The sequence below is a fragment of the Acipenser ruthenus genome, chromosome 38 (genome assembly GCF_902713425.1).
Source record: "Acipenser ruthenus chromosome 38, fAciRut3.2 maternal haplotype, whole genome shotgun sequence".
NCBI classification, from domain to species: domain Eukaryota; kingdom Metazoa; phylum Chordata; class Actinopteri; order Acipenseriformes; family Acipenseridae; genus Acipenser; species Acipenser ruthenus.
The window spans coordinates 2,659,492-2,678,062 of record NC_081226.1 but is presented as its reverse complement, the minus strand read 5'-3'; the positions used below and the strand labels follow the sequence as shown (position 1 = coordinate 2,678,062).

Below are 18,571 nucleotides of genomic sequence, written 5' to 3'. Positions count from 1 at the left end.
GATTAGTTGCAGTGGCATAGCCAGCAGGGGGCAAACACAGTTTTATTTGTTAATGTATTCATTATACAGGGAAAACAATATTACATCTATATGCATGCAGCTTGCGTGCCCAAAGAGCTGTTTTACAGTGTGATCCTGACCTGCAGTTTAGTAAAACAAGGAAGAGGTGGTCAAGAGGGCCAAGCGAAGCGTGTCTATAAAGTTGCGAAAGGATAGTTAGATTTGGATAATGACTGTTAGTATATTTGCAAATACAAAGTACTGTAACGGATTAAACTTGCTGTGTGTATATTTGAATGGGGTCTAAATGAAGACAGATTTTTTTGGTTTGCTTATTAAATTAAAGCTTTTGCTTATAAAATGAGATTCAAATCGATCAAGGAAACTTTGCAAACTTCCATGCACTTTATTCAGTTGTTAAAAAGGAAAATGAGGTGGTTTGGTTACCAAGCCAAAATTGTACGATAGCGGTGTGGGGAATTTGAGCCAAGAATGTATAATAATATAATCCTCAGATTTAATCTAATGAGGTATAAATCTAAAATAATTAAAACTAAAAAGTGGTTGTAGTTAGCAAAATAATGTCCTAGATGTTACATGTTCTTCGTACTCTCTACAATTTTGAAAGTTACACATGTATTTACATTTTAAAACAGTATTTCTGGTCCTATACTAGGTTAAATGAATGATTACAGATAGTGCTGCAATTTGGAGAGTGAAATTGCCCCCACCCTTTCAACGGTTTCTTTCCTCTCTTTAGCAATCCAGCTGCTTCCCGTTTAGTCTTGCTTTCATTCAGTCACATGCTCTGACCCACCAGACACATGAACTGAATTAACCTAGGAAGTGCACGTGTAACAGATTTCTCGTGAGTAAGGCGAGAGAGAACTGTTTTGTTTTTTTGTTTGCGGTACCCAATAGCATAGTTTAAAATGTAAATACATGTTTTCCATAATGTTTTTCTTTCAAAACTGTATTTGAGAGCTATGTGCAAAACAGGCAAGATTTGTGAAAATATTCTGTAAAGCTACAATCACTGTTGGAAGCGCTTTACACATCGTTATAAATGCACAGAATACCAGGTGAAATTTAACATCTAAGAAACTGGGAAAGGAAAGAAACGTGAACAGCTATGGCCGAACGTTTTGCATCACCCTATAGAATGAACTAATTTTGCTCCATAAAGTCGAATGAAACCTGCTGAACAATGTTACGTTAACATATTGAATTACATACCGCTTTGTAGTTTTCCATATAATGAAAAACTGACCAATTAGAGAAAAAAAAAAAAAAAATGACATTTTGAAATCTAACATGAAATACTGTATTACTATTAAGGCTTCTGGTAGACATTTTCGCGATATCATGTCATTCTGCAACCTGCACCTAAGTGACAGAAAACAGAGACATTAGATTATAGGGAACTATTTCAAACTAGTTCACTAACAGCCGGCTGATACTGATGCACTTTATTAAGCTCTTGAAAAGACAAATATTACCTTACCTCGGAGACCCCTGTTTGTCATGCCTTTTAACATCATCATCTAAAGCCCCTTTCACCCAGGCACTGAAATGGGCTTAATGCCTTCTGTACCACCAACAATGTGGTGACATGAAAATGGACCAATTTGTGTGCAACTGTAATTTACATCCATTTGTGTAAAATAATGACAAATGCTGCGTGGTGGATTTTATTTTCCTAACACTTACATGATCTTGGTCCTTTATGGTTTACTCAAACAGCATCACCACAGCAGCGGCAAGAAGGGTAAACACCAGAGATAAGTTCAAATGACCTAGTACAAAAAAAAGAAAAAAGTCGAACATGTTTTCAGCACCATGTTATACCATTTATTTTCCCCTTTCCATTTACCTCTTCTAGAAACTATTTTAAACTTCCTACCTATGTGATTTATCCTTTACCTAATCCTGTTTCCTAATTTTACAAAAGTGAAGAATGCTGGCCTATTCACGCTTGCACAGACGATGTTTGCTATGTGAATTCCGTCAGTACACAGTCATCTCCAACTTGGCCTAATAAAGTGGGTGAATGAAATGTCACCAGTAAATTTGATCTAATATGTATCGCCATCATTTCTTAGATCGCACATTATCCTATATGAAACTGTAAGGAAACTATTTACGCATTTGTGTGTGAAGGAGCGCACACAACAAGGGTTTAAGCAGACTTTTAAAAAAAATTTCCAATAATTAAAAGTCACACGTTTACAGCATAATCATTATACACAATAATGAGGCCACCAGTTATTAACAGAAATTAAGCAATGATATCAGTTACCAATCTCTGGAAGAAGCATCGGACACAATGTTCATAGAGGATCCTGATGATTCTTAAATGCACCTCCAAGTGCTGCCGTTTTATACAGACTCTACACCCCTTTTGCATGCAGAGCTTAGTTGCTGGCTTATTTTGACCAGACGTCTTGCTTGCACGGGTCAGATGAGGTCAGTTCTGCTCAGTTTATTGCTCAGGCATTAAAACATTCTAGCAGCACTCACTGCCCACATACACACAGCTGCTCCCTCAATCCTAGTTTTGTACTTGGAATCTTTTCATTAACTTTCCTTACAGAATACAAACATACATTATGAATTTGATTTATTTTTTTGTATGGTCATTTTTTGTTAGGTCTGTTTAATTTTATCTTATTTTTTTTTCCAGTGTTCTTTATTTTCACTTCTTTGACTCAGCTGAAGCCCGTTGTTACAGCGTTGACAGCAAATACAAACTCATAAAAAATCCCTTTTTCTTACAATATCATTTATAATTTGTGTTATATATATTCTGGTCAGAAATCAGATGCTTTCATAGCACTGTTGAAAACAGTATTTCTGTGAATCCATCGTTAGTACACTGTCTTGACAGCATGTATATTTACCTGCCCCTGCATGTGCTGCATCCGTCCCAATCACTTTTGTTCTAGCAGAATGATCTTCTGAAATAAAATATTCCGTTAGGGTTGACACAGGGGGAATTTGGTTTACAACAACAATATTGGAATAAGAATGACTTGTGCTGTCCCCTTTTTATGATGTTTGAAATTATTCTGCCTGGTTGTAATTGCAATCACTTAAATATTGCATTAAAAAGTACAGTAAAATATGTATATTACTACTTTTCTTTCTACAGATCTGAAGAGCTTTTGTTTGAAATGTCTTGAAATAAAATATTTTGTAATCCTTTAAACCTTTTAATTTTTTATACTGCAGTTATACCCTTTCCAAACCTATGGCAGATTTAGCCTACTTTACATATAGCTTTGACAGGCAGCTAGACAGAAGAGCAGCTCCAGAAATCTGTCAAACCACCTCAACACACAATATCACAAGAAGAATAACCACTAAGAATGATTGCAAACTCATTGCTTCAGTTCTTGTTGCAAGCCATAGATATGAAACTCAGGTGTCTATATAGTAGATGAAGCCAACCCCATCTAGTGCACCTGCAATACTAAAGATAGCTACAGTAGCTGTTCACTAGATGGCACGTGGGCATTATGCTACAAAGACACAGGCTGATCTAGTGCTTGGGTTCTATTAAACTGATCGAAACGTTGCCAGATCCAAACGCCACCATCATTCCAATCATTAAAAGAAGTGGACTTTGTGAAAACCATCATCTCTAGCTTTGTTAAAACAAAAAACAGTATTTGCATAATTGCAAGAAGAATACTGTGCGAGATCATTTCACATCATGTTGAAGAATATGTACCAGTCTTGATCACAGTCTGTCACATCGTGTCTGTGTGTGTGTGGTCATGTCGCTGCAAAAGTATCTTATGTCCTGATGAATAATCGCATCACGTCTGGTGTGTAGCGGCCTTTACTCTTTAACTGATAAACACAGCCCTTTACAGGAGCCACATTCATCTTGCAGTTCCAAAGTCTATGATTGGACAGTGCCTTACCTTTAACTTGCAATTGAAATGAAGCTTCTGCTCTTACTCGCCCTCCTTCATCCAGTCTGCATCGGAATATTTCTCCGTCATCAGACTTGTTCACATGAAGCACCATCTGCAGTGGTGCATCCTGGGATGTATGGCTCTGGTCCTCTGCATTCATCCTCAAGGTGTAGGACCCACAGTTCACTGCACATTTTAATTCACAAGTCACGATTACCAATTCTCCAGGCATCGGATCCTTAGGGTCTGAAAACACTGGGAAAAAAAAGATTTTTATTCACGGCCAACACCAAAGGCTGGAGGCAGCACTGTTAAAGAATTAGATAATTTATTTGTGTTTTTTTTTCTTTATAACAAACTAATAAAAGTATGGAATCAAAAGCCAAGCTTAGCATGTCTCTGAAGATCTATGTTCTGTGGCAACAATGGTCTATCTTCTTCTTCTTCTTCTTCTTCTTCTTCTTCTTCTTCTTCTTCTGTAGTCATTTAGCAGACATGTTTATCCAAAGCAACCTACAGAGACTCCTCAGCACAGCTGCCATCTTGTTAAGGTATATGGCTGGTGGACATGAATGTTAATATGATCTGACCTCACCAATATGGCGCTGACCTATATTTTTGAATAAATTGTCAAATAATTGTTTTCTTTTTGTTGTTGTTTGCTTGTTTAATGTAGGCTCAGGGGATTGTACTTTTATTAAAATAAAAACAAATGACAACATGTTTGTTACCCTCATTTAAAATGACTAAAAATACTTTACTGGCCTTCAACTTTTATTTTTCAAAGTGTCTTCTATTTTGTCTGTGACTTTTGGCAAGTGTTTTCATTCTCGGTTCAGTATTTTAAGGTATCGCAAAATGATCACAAGGGTAGTCAGGGAGAAACTTTATGAATTTTCAGGAGACAATTTAAACAATGTTAATAGAGGAACTGTTATTACATTTCACATGATAGTAAGAGCTGAGAAATGGATTTCAAAACCTTGTTTCCATCTACTCATGTTCCCCTTTTTGGTTTCAATCTTTCTCAACTACTATGACTCACCAGTCAGGAATAGCAGCTCTGAAGCCCGGTTGCCATTGCATTGGTAACTTCCAGCATCTTCAGGCACCGCTCTGTGTATCGTCAATGAGGAGTCAGTCTGGAGCTCGAATCGACCCCCAGTGTCTTTAATTCCTTTGCTGACTCTGCCGTCCGGGTGTCTAGTCAGAATGGTGTTTGGAGTTACATGTCCTATCTGGGTCTGCACCCACTCAACCACACTGCCTGCAGACGACTCCACTCCCCCGCAGGGCAAGCTCACTGATCTGCCCTCAGAAGCGTAGTATCTGTGGTCATCTGTGAGCCAAAGTTACAAACACATCAGGAATAGAAGGGGTATAGACGTTTACCTACATTTTAATATCCACTGTTTTCATCCTGCACAGATTCAAATACTCTAAAGCTGAGGGGACACAAAGTCATATTTTCAGTGGCTTGACACCTGGATCCAGGAGAATGGGGAGACCTATTTTGAGGCAACTTTCTTGTATCAAACCCCAAGTCTCACCTGTTGTGCCATGCAGTGGCCTGAAACCTAGTCTCCTGAAACTGAGTTCCAAGCCACAAAATGGCTTTGTGTTCCCTCAGTGTGTGCTAAAGACGATCTTTCTTAAAATCTCTTAAATGCGACATCAAAATTCAGTTACTGTAAGTTTGGAAATGTATATAAAATGGCTGATGTCGCTGTAGCACAGAACAAGCCCTGAAAACAACACTGTGAAAGTTTGCATTGTTAATTATCTGTGAGTGTTAACGTCACCATTTCCTATACAGTCATACTATTTATAAACAGATATCCTTAAATTTTGAATTTACAGTAGCAGGGGATTTTTGTCACTGATGTGCGTTACTGACATTCTTGTTCTTGTGATGTCTGGTTTGCAGACTAATGTGGTTTTCCACAAGGGAACCGAGAGCTAGCTTGTGTAACATGTAACCCTCTCTGCTGGATCATTTATTTTCAGTGGTAGCTGACAATGTAGGTTTTCATTCTCAGGGAAAAAAACACCACCACAAAAATCATAAAAATAATGCTGTATTGTTTTTAGGCAGCAACAAATATATGATAACTGTGTATCGCAAACTCTACTTGGCTATACAACACAAACCTGGGGCTTGGTGTCAGGTTACAGTGTGTTGTTCTTCATCTACTGCAGGAAACCATTTAGAAGCTTGTCACAAAATTAGGTTACACAACAGGAAATTAGAATGATGGCTCTAGCTTAGTGTTTAAATGAAGCTATTTTAGTGCTTGAATGTATCTTCTGTATTTGTTTTACTTTATTACAGCTAAGGATAGAATCACCTCTCTAAAATATTTAATAGTCCCTAAGCCTTTAAACATATTATTTTTCTCAATAAGGAATAATGACTCGCATGTCTTCTACTGCAAGTTCAATAAGATGTAGCACGCCTCGTTTTTTGTTTTTTTTTAGACAATTAAACCAAACTCTAAGATCTAGACCAGTGTGTATTATAACTTTAGGGTTAAAGTACATGTCATTACATTTGAATTCTGGTTGTAGTGTTTTGCAATTGCACACAATTATCGTAGTTTGGTTATTTAGTATTTAGTATTTAGTACAATGTAATCCTTGAGTCAGATTAAATTGTATTTTTGGTACCATTATAAAAAAAATGTTTTGTTGTTGAATAGCAAAACAACAAACCCAACCCATGGTAATACAAAACTTACATACATACATACATACAAGCATGCATACATACATACATACATACATACATACATACATACATACATACATACATACTTACATACATACATACATACATGCATGCATACATACATACATACATACATGCAGTAGTGTGCACATTTATTAGAACACACCAAGATTTGTCATTTATTTTCTTTATATGCCTACCTGTAGGAAAACCTCTGAGTGTGAGAATTTCAATTTCCGATCAGTAATCACCGATATAGAAACAATAGGCACTCGTCTGTGTGAAAATGTTCCATTTATGCTTCAATTAGACATCTTCAACAACATGCATTTTACCATTTGTGGCTCTGTGTTCTTTTTCTCTTACTATTTTAAATGAATTGCATGTGTGGCTTATTAAAGTCTTCAATTAAATTAGACAATCACTAATTTGGCTATTTAAACCATGTTCCTAGATTTTCAGTTACAGTGGTTCGAATTTTATACGCACAATCACAAGTTCTAATATGTTTGCTCTCTACTGTACATACATAAACAACAATAAATGATCTTACCACTGAGTGAAAGATGTATCGCTGAAATTATCAGTAAAAGCTCAAAAAACAATTGTGCATGCAGCCCGTCCATGATCTTCTTCCTGGAATTAGAACAATAACCTCTTAATAAGAACAGTCATTTCCTGGCAGGCTAGATACTGATTGGCCAAGACATATTAAACATGCGATTGGTCACCACAGCAGTGCTCCTGGGAATTGCTGACTCCTTAATAACATAAATAAACTTCTGCTTTTGCCTTGAAATGTGTATTCTGGGTGCTACATATGTATATAGTTCAATTAGCATTCCTAAAACACAAACAAGAGGATTTCAGATGAGTGGGCTTTTGCCTCAGATGTTATTGGCAAGAAAGAGACTCAGACAAGGGAGCTACAGTTTAAGCATTAGAGACGTACACATTTATTAATCCCACAGAGGGACAACATTACAATAAACAGGAACAAATAACCAGGGCCAGAATAAAGATTAAAAAAAAGACAAAATACCTGTACGCTGGGCATTCACCTTCACTACAGGTAGTCAAAGATACAGGTAAAAAACTCACCAAAACTACCACTCCACAACAAAAAGGATTTCTCCCCTTTTTGTACATTTCTCCCCTTTTGGCCATTCCCCAATTAGCACTCAATTACCTAACTGCACTCAATTACCTAACAATTAATTAATATATAATGCAACCCCTAGGAGAAAACAGGCATTGTGAAATACCCCCACCCTGACATTTAGCTCGCAGTATTGGAATTTAAAAAAGAGCAGTAAAGAAGTAAACACTACTAAAACACTTGGATTTGTACTTAAATACATTTACACTGTGCTGCATTTCAACAGGAATGCAATCATTATTATTTGTATTTTCAGCTTCAAGGTGGTTGTTACCAAATAAGCCCATGTTGAAAACATTACCTCCCTTGGTATTTCCCATTAAATGTTAAACAGAAGCAACATGGGGGGGGGGGGGGAATGCAACCCCCCCCCTTCCCATCTTCAACGTGTGTTTTGCATTAAGAGCTCAAAACCTGGATAGGAAGTGGACAACCTCATTAAAAGGAGTACTAATCAAGATTTTAAAACCCATAGTCCTGGTTCACAGAGATGAGTTAATATATCCTCACCTAATTAACACAAGACACATTTTTCCAATATACATGTCTTCTAATTCCCAAAGCTGGTTCCACCAGTATAGAGATTGCGTTAAACATTCCTTAATGAATATTTAAATAGCAGTCAGATTAAACTCTACAGTCTTAAAGTTAACTGCTTCAACATGATTTCATTAAAAACTGCTAGCCCAGGTAAGTCTCTTAGATTTCTTTTAGCCAGCTATAACTATAAATATTTGTTCATATTAAATAAAATGCTAATTTGATGGATTTTTGTCGCACACTAAATGTTAAGTTAACATTGACATTGAATACGTTTAGAGATTTTGTGTTGAATGAAAGATCTGTTCATGCCATTCTAAGTACTTCTGGTAGCCTACCTAATAAATTTCACAGGACAGGAGCAAAGGCTCCGTGGAGGAAGGAGAGCTGCCCTCACAGAGACCAACCAGCCTCCAATCCTGGGAAGGAAGTTCCATTCCCCCAAGGGGAAACTGAAAATAGGATAGAATTGAAAAGATGAAGAGTCTCCCCGGCTTGCTCAGAGTCACCTTTGTTGAGGGAGGTTGGCGCGGCCGGGCTTCCAAGGCCTGATTAGAGAGCTTCACTGGAACGCTGGAGAGAGAAAAAAGAAATAAACATGCAAAGGACCAGGGGTCTTTAAAATAAGCAACGAAAGACGATGATTCCGTTTTTACAACAATTAAATATTTTTATAAGGGGGATCCTGCCCAACTCCAGCCTCCGCGACCAGAAATCTGGGACCATATCAACCGCGAATTTTATCTTTCTCATTCAGGGGTATTCGTTTCTGGTCGTAGGCCCATTTTGATTTTCCAGTGCTGGTTTGTTTTAAAACGTGCTCAGCAATTGAAGCTTTTTGTATTGCGTGTTGAAAAATTTGAGTTTCGGTATCACTCTCTCTCTCTCTCCTGTGGATACGAGTGTTGCAGTTCGCAGTCTCCTCTGCCTAGTAACCCTTCGTTCCACCGTTGTTCTGTCTCTGTGTTGACTTTTGTATACAAGCCTTTATTCATTCTCATCCCCCTCCTTACTCTCTTGCTTTGTTGGAACAATCCATCTTTTGTTTCTCCACCCATTCGCCACCTAAACAAATAAAAAGAAGGTTAAATCTCTCAATATCCCTCTCCAGGTGAAATACCATGAGAGTGCAACATGATCAGAAAGCAAGGACTGCAAGCATTGATATCTGAGATTATTACCCTACAAAATAATCTAGCTAGAAGATTTGCATACCATATCATTACCACCTATGGCAACTTTACCATGTGTTATTGCACAGAAAAGAAAGAAAGATCCCTCATGCATGCAACACTGGTGATGGCATAGTCAAATCACTAAAGGAAATACACAAGACAAATAATAAACAGTACTGAAAAGGAAATCCTATGAAAGAGTTTAAGTCTTCAGAAAGAGAGCACACCATGAAGAGACCGTGCGCTGAGATATTTTTTTTCATCGTAATAATGATACCCTTGATAAAATGTTCAAAATGTTCAGTAGATGGTAAGCCATTTCTATATTTAAACACTATCTAATTCATAAACTTGAAACTCAAGCAGACGAATGTTTAAGATGGTAAGATTTAATGTGAGAGACATGGTAAGTATCTAAGTGTCTGTTTCTTCTCGGGTTGTGTGAACCTTGTTCATCCATAAGTTTCAACCATATGCCCTGAAGTAAAACTGTGAGGAACTAAGTCTACAAATGTTTCCGCTAAAGTCTTAATCAATGTAATGGAAGATATATTTAGAATTGTGTTTCAATGTGTTGTATGATTCTTCCAAGCTGAATATTCAGGGTGATATTCATAAAGAATGTCTTAAGTGCGCGGAAAATTATAGCTGCACTTAACCTGCACTTATGTTAGTTGCATATTTATAACATTTATCTGTACACACATTTACGGAAATGTGTGTAGCGGAATGTGGTAATAACGAATTACATTCTATGTGATACTTAGTTAATTTTTTTTAAAAAACAACTACGGCTAATGCGTAACGTAGAAATCAGAAATCGCTTCAGCAGGGCAAGTCAAACTTTACATTTCAAGGAGGGAGCTAATGGGTTTGATAACTGGACAGTCAAAGAATACTTTGAGCTGCAGCCTCGACAAACCATATATATATATATATATATATATATATATATATATATATATATATATATATATATATATATATATATATATATCTGTAAAATATAAACTATGTGTAACTGTTTTTTCAAAGAAGTAAGTTACTGTAACAAGTTACAATTTTGTTCAAGTAACTTGTAATTGTAACTTTTTAAAAGTAACTTCTCCAACACTGTGCATCAGCTTACATTTTATTAACGTTGTATTGCATAAGTATACTTTTTTTTTCAAGTACAGAATTTGAATTCTTAATAAACGGAACCCATATTGAAGATGAATATAATACATGTATTTTTTCCAAAATTTAAAGCTAAGTGTCTAACTTGAATAACACGGGTTTGCAGCTAAGAAAAACAAAGAATAAAAAACGCTTACTTTTTCTTTATAGCCTATAGAAAATGTATGTTTCAAGATATTAATAAACTGGCAATGCAGGATGTCTGGGCGGGACATGTGTTCTTTATTTTACAAACAGCAGAGAAGGGCTAATTTTAAAACAGGTGATATAACGGTGAAAGGAAACAGGTGTCAGATATAAGAGAGTGCACGTTTTAATGCAGGAAGTGTAGCTTGACAGTTCTCAGTTCCCATTTTTTGTTTGTAATAGGGTTCAATTGAGAATAACATCACAAAAATGTATACACTGCCTGGACATTTTATTAGGACCTGGCGTTTTACCCTAATAACAGCATGGACAAACATGCAGCATAAAAATGGTACAAGGTGTACAAGGGATGTTAATCCATTCTGTCATTAATATTTCAGACTTGACACGCCTCTCTAACTGTCAGAAGTGTAAAAGTTTCTGCTTGGTACATTAATATTCATAAATCTCAATATGACGAACCCTTCTTTTTATTCACAGACGGAGGCGCAAATATTGTGGTGGTCATGCTGCCTAACAAATAGTATCGCGTTACCCAAGAGGAAATATTTGAGTTAATTTACCTTTGAGAAATATAACTGCTCTCCTTTCGGAAGCTGTAGTTTTGAAGTACCAATGATAAATGATTTAGACGCTCACTTGCTGTACGCGGCGTCGCCGGTTCGCACCCAGCCTCCGGCCTGTTGCGATATCTTTCACTAGTGCTGCCCCATTATGACCGTAACTCTCATGCAGAAGACGCAGCTTTCTTTTCTACATTACCGAATACATGTCAGGGATGGCATTTTCAGGACGGCCCCTCCTGCATATTGTTGATGTTTACCTCTGTGCATTGCAATGACTCGGGTCAAATGTTTGAGTTTCAGGTGCTGATAAGAACAAAACTGTGACCCAAAAACCACAGGAATTAAATGGGACTTCCTCTGAAGGGACTGCCAGGAATTCCTCTGAAGGGACTGCCAGGAATTCCTCTGAAACGCAAACTACAGTGGAGGACGGTAAGAGTCCTAATTAATTGCATTAATCTTGCCTAAACTTCAGTTTGATACGTAGGTCTTGAAACACACACATGCTGTAGCTTCTCTTAGAAAAGTATTTACCAATTCTTCGCTTTCAGTCCGCATTAACAAATAGATGCATGTCTTATTCTTTGGTCTCTGTATGGTGCTGATTAAGTTTGAACCAGATGTTTTTATTAATTATCTGTGCTTTATAACACTTGGCTATGTTTTTATTATGGGAAACTTTTATAAGGGATTATATGGTAGCATGCTAAGTTACAGTAACATTGGTTTGCATGATGTTACCTTCAAGAAGGATTTTGTTCAGTTTGTTCAAGGGTTTTGTTCAATTAGGGCAGCAGTGTGGAGTAGTGGTTAGGGCTCTGGACTCTTGACCGGAGGGTCGTGGGTTCAATCCCAAGTGGGGGACACTGCTGCTGTACCCTTGAGCAAGGTACTTTACCTAGATTGCTCCAGTAAAAACCCAACTGTATAAATGGGTAATTGTATGTAAAAATAATGTGATATCTGTATAATGTGATATGTTGTAACAATTGTAAGTCGCCCTGGATAAGGGCGTCTGCTAAGAAATAAATAATAATAATAATTTATGCTCCAGTTAAGATACCCACTGTATTGCATTAAGAACCTTTTTTATGGGTAATCCTGGGACCAGCACAAATAGATAGAGTGATTCCCCATCTTCTCAATGCCTTCTTTGTAGTTATTAATCCAGTATTTGTTTCCAGTATCAGGAAACACAGGTTTTACACAGTTAGTTGTAAATGTATAGACTAGGCTACCAGGTGAAGAAGAAGTAGGATCTATTAAGCAAAGAGGTGGTTCTGGTAGGGAACTCACTTTAACCTTAGATTAAATCTCAAGGATATTTTAAGCACTTCCAATACCAGATCAAATCATCAATCGAATAGCTAATATCTTTTTTGTCCTTTGATCAACAATATGTCCAATGATCATCAAGGAAAGGATTTATATTACCTCAATCCATTACGACCCCGCTGTGTGCCAGAGTCCGCCTCCTCCTCCCCCAGCCTCCACATGCTTTTTTTGGCTTCTTTTAAGGCTCATGCCTTCCCTATGGTTAGCCTCTCCACTTATCTGCAAGATCATTTATGGGCAGGGGCACCGCGAAAGGCGATAGAATGCAGTGTGAAACATGTATAGTGCAGTCGTGCTGTCTAGTGTTTAAATAAATAATCTAGCGCATGAGTTTCCTGACTGAACTTCTCATTCCCCAAACTTTTCTCATGTTCTTATTCCCTGCAGGGATATCCACGCTTTCTTTTTCCGTAGCATCCATGGGAACGTTTATCCTGATTCTCACTGTCCTGATCGGAGCTTTCCTCAGTTTCAAGAACAAGAGATCCCAAGGAATAGGTGCCGTATATTTTTCACTTTCGTATTTTCAGACACAGCTCAGAAAATTCGCTAGAAGTCACTGGAACTCTGAGATGCAAGTGTTTCGTTGATTTGAGATAGACTTTAACAAATCTGGCATTCTTACTGTTATCCCTGATACAGAGCAGTACAGTGTGCCCTGATGCTGTCTGCTGCTGTTCTTGGCTTCAGTTAGCTCTGTTAGCTCGCTCTAGCTCTATCTGTAGCTCTATCTGTCATGTCAACAGTTTCACTTTGACTCTCTTCCTGTGCTGAGTGTAGATCCGTTCTTCTCTAATAGTCACTGCACCGGGAGTGAATCAGCTACCAGAGGAACAGTTAGATTTTCTTTTACCACACCTTTAAAGTGCCTGGTTATTTTTACTCCTTTAATCCTTTAATTGCTACAATTGAAACCATTCAAAATTAAGCACTTTATCTTTCTCTCTTTCCAGAATTTATCGACAAAAGACAGAAAAATGAAGTCCTTTTGCAGAAGATTGAAAATGACAGTAAGACCATCATTACTGATACATGGATATTCTGTCCTTTCCGCTCGAACCAGTTGTCATAGACATGCATGTACAGTTCTGGTACAATCCACAATTTGCTGGTACAGTACATTCAAGTACAAGTTCAGAGTACCTTGACAATGTTAGTGTCTGCTTAGTTAGTAACTAAGTTACCTTTGTGGTTTAAAATTTGAAGTTTCCATTTTGATTAACTGTTTGATTTGTACGTTTTATCCACTCAATCAAGTTTGAATATCCTAAATCTGTTATTATTATTATTATTATTATTATTATTATTATTATTATTATTATTATTATTATTGTTGTTGTTTTAAACTTGTTTTCTTTCTTTCAGCTTCAGAGAACCAGGACACAGTCCAGGTACAGTACATTTTACAGAGATTTTTTTTTTTTTAAATTATAATTTATAAAGATTTATGAATGCATCTATCCTCACGTTTCTTTAATCAGTATATTAGATTTTGCAATGTTGATGACCGTCGAGGGAAAAGTATTTTCAACAGATTGCTTATTGAAATAATTATTGTACCCACATCATAGCAAAAAATAGAAGTGTTTTCAACATTTTTTCTAGCACTAATAAGTATTAGAAATTCAATTTTAAAGAAGCTTTAAAAGCTCTATTAAAGGGGGCAGTTGACATTTTGCTAGTTATAATAAATGAAACAAGCTTTTAAAGTGAGCTAGAACATTCTGTAACACTTTACATTGTCTCTAATTACTGTGATTATTACATAGTAGTTACTTAGTTAATACATGTTTACTTACACATAATTACAATGTTATTATGCATAGTTACAATGTACTTAATGTATATATTTTGGCGTATGCTATAACCCTAACCCTAACCCTAACCCTAACCCTTTTCTGATACAAATATCATGCAGAAAGATTTACAGGTTTAGTACATTATAACTATGCATAATAACATTGTAAGTTGCACATGTATTTGCTAAATAACTGCTATGTAAATACACAGTAATCAGAGACACTTAATGTAAAATGTTACTGAAAATTCTTTAAATTCTTTGTATCAGCGTGAACCTGAGGAGGAAGAACCAGAACTCCACTATGCAACCCTACAGGATCTTGAGAAGAAAAGTGCCCAACCTCGGACCAAGGACACTGAACTGGATGTCCTGTACTCATCAATCACCCCTGCCCCTGCTGACCAGTAAAGCAAGACCCATTTCAGACTCCCGAAGAATAAGACAAAAGCGTTAAAATAACATTCAGTTGATCTTCTTTGATTGAAAAACTGCATTGGGGTTATATTATATTATCTCACCCTGCAGAAGCCCCTAGATAGCAGATCACAGCATTACAAGGAATGGTAATTTACCAATGGATTTGTATTACATATTTCACAGTGCTAAGACAGTAACACACTGCCTATCTGACCTTGATATAGCTGTTTTTAATGTTATTTGGATATCATTGTAATTGTATGTCAAAATATGCCGCTGTGGTAACATTCTACAAATAGTCATTCCATCGTAGCTGTCCTTTTGCTATCGTTGGTGGTCCCGTGGTTAAAGAAAAGGGCTTGTTACCAGTTCAATCCCAGCTCAGTCACTGACTCATTGTGTGTGTGACCCTGAGCAAGTCACTTAACCTCCTTGTGCTTTGTCCTTCGGATGGGACTTAAAAGAGAGTTCCTATTGTAAGTGATTCCGCAGCAGTAGTTCACCCCCCTAGTCTCTGTAAGTCGATTTGGATAAAAGCATCTGCTAAATGACTAATTAATAATAGTAATAATCATCATCATTGTCAAGTAGTGTAATACACGACCACTGGATTGTCATTGTAGAGCCCATTTCTGTTTGCATCACCATTGAAGATAATTTGGGAAGGGATTAGTTAGCATATTGTGGCTCAATTCTATCAATGGCAGCCTCATCCAATCCCAGGCTGTTCTTGTGCCACTGCTACAGTAATGTGGAACATAAGAACATAAGAACATAAGAACATAAGAAAGTTTGGGCTCCCGAGTGGCGCATCCAGCAAAGACGCTCCACGTGGAGTGCAGGATGTGCCCTATAGTCTGGACGTTGCGAGTTCGAGTCCAGGCTGTTCCTTTGCCGACCGAGGACAGGAGCTTCCAGGGGGCGGCGCTCAATTGGCCGAGCGCCGCCCGGGGGGAGGGAGGGTTAGGTCGGCCAGGGTGTCCTTGGCTCACCGCGCACCGGCGACCCCTGTAGTCTGGCCGGGCGCCTGCGGGCTTGCCTGTAAGCTGCCCGAGAGCTGCATTGTCCTCCGACGCTGTAGCTCTTGGGTGGCTGCATGGTGAGTGTGCAGTGTGAAAAAATGCGGTGGGCTGACGGAAAATAATAAAAATAATTGGCAACGACTAAATTAAAAAAACAAAAAAAACATAAGAAAGTTTACAAACGAGAGGAGGCCATTCGGCCCATCTTGCTCGTTTGGTTGTTAGTAGCTTATTGATCACAGAATCTCATCAAGTAGCTTCTTGAAGGATCCCAGGGTGTCAACTTCAATAACATTACTGGGGAGTTGGTTCCAGATTCCCACAATTCCCTTTGTAAAAAAATGCCTATTTTCTGATCTGAATGCCTCTTTATCTAATCTCCACTTGTGACCCCTGGTCCTTGTTTCTTTTTTCACATCGAAAAAGTCAACATTATCTATACCTTTTAGAATTTTGAATGCTTGAATCAGATCACCGTGTCTGCATATGACATGCCTCTAGTCGCTCTTCTTTGCACTCTTTCTAGAGCAGCAATATCCTTTTTGTAACGAGGTGACCAGAACTGAACACAATATTCTAGATGAGGTCTTACTAATGCATTGTAAAGTTTTAACATTACTTCCCTTGATTTAAATTCAGCACTTTCACTATATACCTGAGCATGTTGTTGGCCTTTTTTATAGCTTCCCCACATTGTCTAGATGAAGACATTTCTGAGTCAACATAAACTCCCAGGTCTTTTTCATAGATTCCTTCTTCAATTTCAGTATGCACATTTTTATTGCCTGCGTGCAGTACTTTACACTTTTCTCTATTAAATGTCATTTGCCATGTGTCTGCCCAGTTCTGAATGCTGTCTAGATCATTTTGGATGACCTTTACTGCTGCATCAGTGTTTGCCAGTGTTTGTGTCGTCTGCAAATTTAACAAGTTTGCTTCCTATACCAGAATTTAAGTCATTAATGTCGATTAGGAATAGCAGAGGACCTAATACTGATCCCTGTGGTACATCACTGGTTACCTCGCTCCATTTTGAGGTTTCTCCTCTAATCAGTACTTTCTGTTTTCTACATGTTAACCATTCCCTAATCCATGTGCATGCATTTCCTTGAATCCCTACTGCGTTCAGTTTGAGAATTAGTCTTTTATGCGGGACTTTGTCAAAAGCTTTCTGGAAACCTAAATAAACCATGTAGTACTAAGCCATTGCATTGCTATAGTAGTTTATTACATTAATTAAGGGTTGGCTTGTTTTCATGCATGTTTGTTATATTAATGCATATTGTCAACATTATTTTTTTAATAGATAGATTTGTGGTGGTGTGATTTTTTAACAATACTGATTAAATAAAATGTCATTAATAAAATCCTTTCATCTTGTTACTAAAATGAAAAAAACAGTTCATATAAAGGAATAAATACAGCAGCACCAAAAATATATATATATATATTAACCCATTGCCGTCCATAACAAATCAAACTGAGCTTTGTGTTATTGTTCCACCCATGACAGAAAAAATATTTTATCACCTACAAAAAACAGAGGTGGTTATTTCACCAGGGAGAAAACAGATTGATAGACAATTATTTATCTTACTTAAGTATCCTAAATTATTAGAGATACCTGCCAGAACAGTGTAGGGCTACAGTATAGCCGATACACGCACTTTTTTTCCACTGTCCCTGGTGCTCACAAGCATTTAATGTCCCACGATTTCATTTTTAATGTAAACACAGAAACTCGTTTTTAGGTTAAATGACTTCATTGCAGCCTTTTCGTTAAAATCGCTTGCTTAAATTTAAAGAGATGATTATCTATTCATAAGTTAGGGGTCTGAGTAGAGTCCAGGGGCTGTTAAAGCCCCATCCTCAGCCATTCTGTGCCATATCCCCCCCTTTATATACCCCCTTAGCATCCCTGCCCCTTACCATCAAAGTTCTAATATCCCTTTGAGTTACCCTACAGCCCCATCTAGTTCTATCACTCCTCCAGGTCCTGTTGCCTCCTGCAGCTTACCCCTCTGTGCTGGCCTGGGTCTTTCAAAGTTGTTCCTGCAGAGTGTGAAGACCCTCTTTGATATACTGGATGAAGACAACACAGGGACGGTATTTCTTTGCGAAATTGCGTTGGGATGTCCCAGGCAAAGATGAGGAACAGGGAGGCCCCCAACAGACAGACGAGTTCTACCAAGAAGTCCTGCAAGCTCTCAAACTGGTTTCTGCTTTAAAAGGATATAGGACAAAGATTTGTGGTTTTATTGACGAAGAAGGGGGCAAGGGGTGTGGTTTTCTTGAAGAGGGAGAAGATAATGGATCTGGGTTTGTCACAGAGGAAGGAGTTAGGGATATAAGCTATCCTAAAGAATATGGGGCTAAGGGGAGAGGTTTGATGGAAAGAGTGGATAACGGAAATGGGTTTCGGTGGGAGGGAGGTAGTAAGGATTTAGGCATTTCTAGGGACAATGGAATAAAGAATAGGTGTGTTGTTTCTAAAGTTATGGAGCTAGGCTCTTCAGAAACATATGAGATTGGGTGTGGTTTTCTTCAAGCTCATTGGTATGGTTTTAGCAAAGAGGAAG

The 18,571-nt window shown here is 37.7% G+C and overlaps 1 protein-coding gene across 1 annotated transcript; it reads right to left on the bottom strand.

Moving 5' to 3' along the window:
* Positions 1 to 6: 6 nt before the first annotated feature.
* LOC117433638 (uncharacterized) lies at positions 7 to 13,102 on the bottom strand. The gene is made up of 8 exons (XM_059009346.1): positions 12,852 to 13,102; positions 8,689 to 9,415; positions 7,205 to 7,287; positions 4,969 to 5,262; positions 3,930 to 4,178; positions 2,901 to 2,957; positions 1,711 to 1,796; positions 7 to 1,386 (listed from the first exon to the last, which is right to left on the bottom strand). Exons 3-7 carry the CDS (start codon positions 7,275 to 7,277, stop codon positions 1,732 to 1,734), a joined length of 738 nt encoding a protein of 245 aa, XP_058865329.1. The 5' UTR covers positions 7,278 to 7,287; positions 8,689 to 9,415; positions 12,852 to 13,102; the 3' UTR covers positions 7 to 1,386; positions 1,711 to 1,731.
* Between the last annotated feature and the right edge of the window lie 5,469 nt (positions 13,103 to 18,571).

What these genes read in the sequence shown, in the direction of transcription:
- LOC117433638 (XM_059009346.1), bottom strand. Translation starts at nt 7,277, where the DNA reads ATGGACGGGCTGCATGCACAATTGTTTTTTGAGCTTTTACTGATAATT. An exon ending in GATACATCTTTCACTCAGTG is followed by an intron (nt 5,263 to 7,204) that starts GTAAGATCATTT and finishes TTTGGCTCACAG; the next exon opens with ATGACCACAGATACTACGCT. An exon ending in AGAGCTGCTATTCCTGACTG is followed by an intron (nt 4,179 to 4,968) that starts GTGAGTCATAGT and finishes TTTTTTTCCCAG; the next exon opens with TGTTTTCAGACCCTAAGGAT.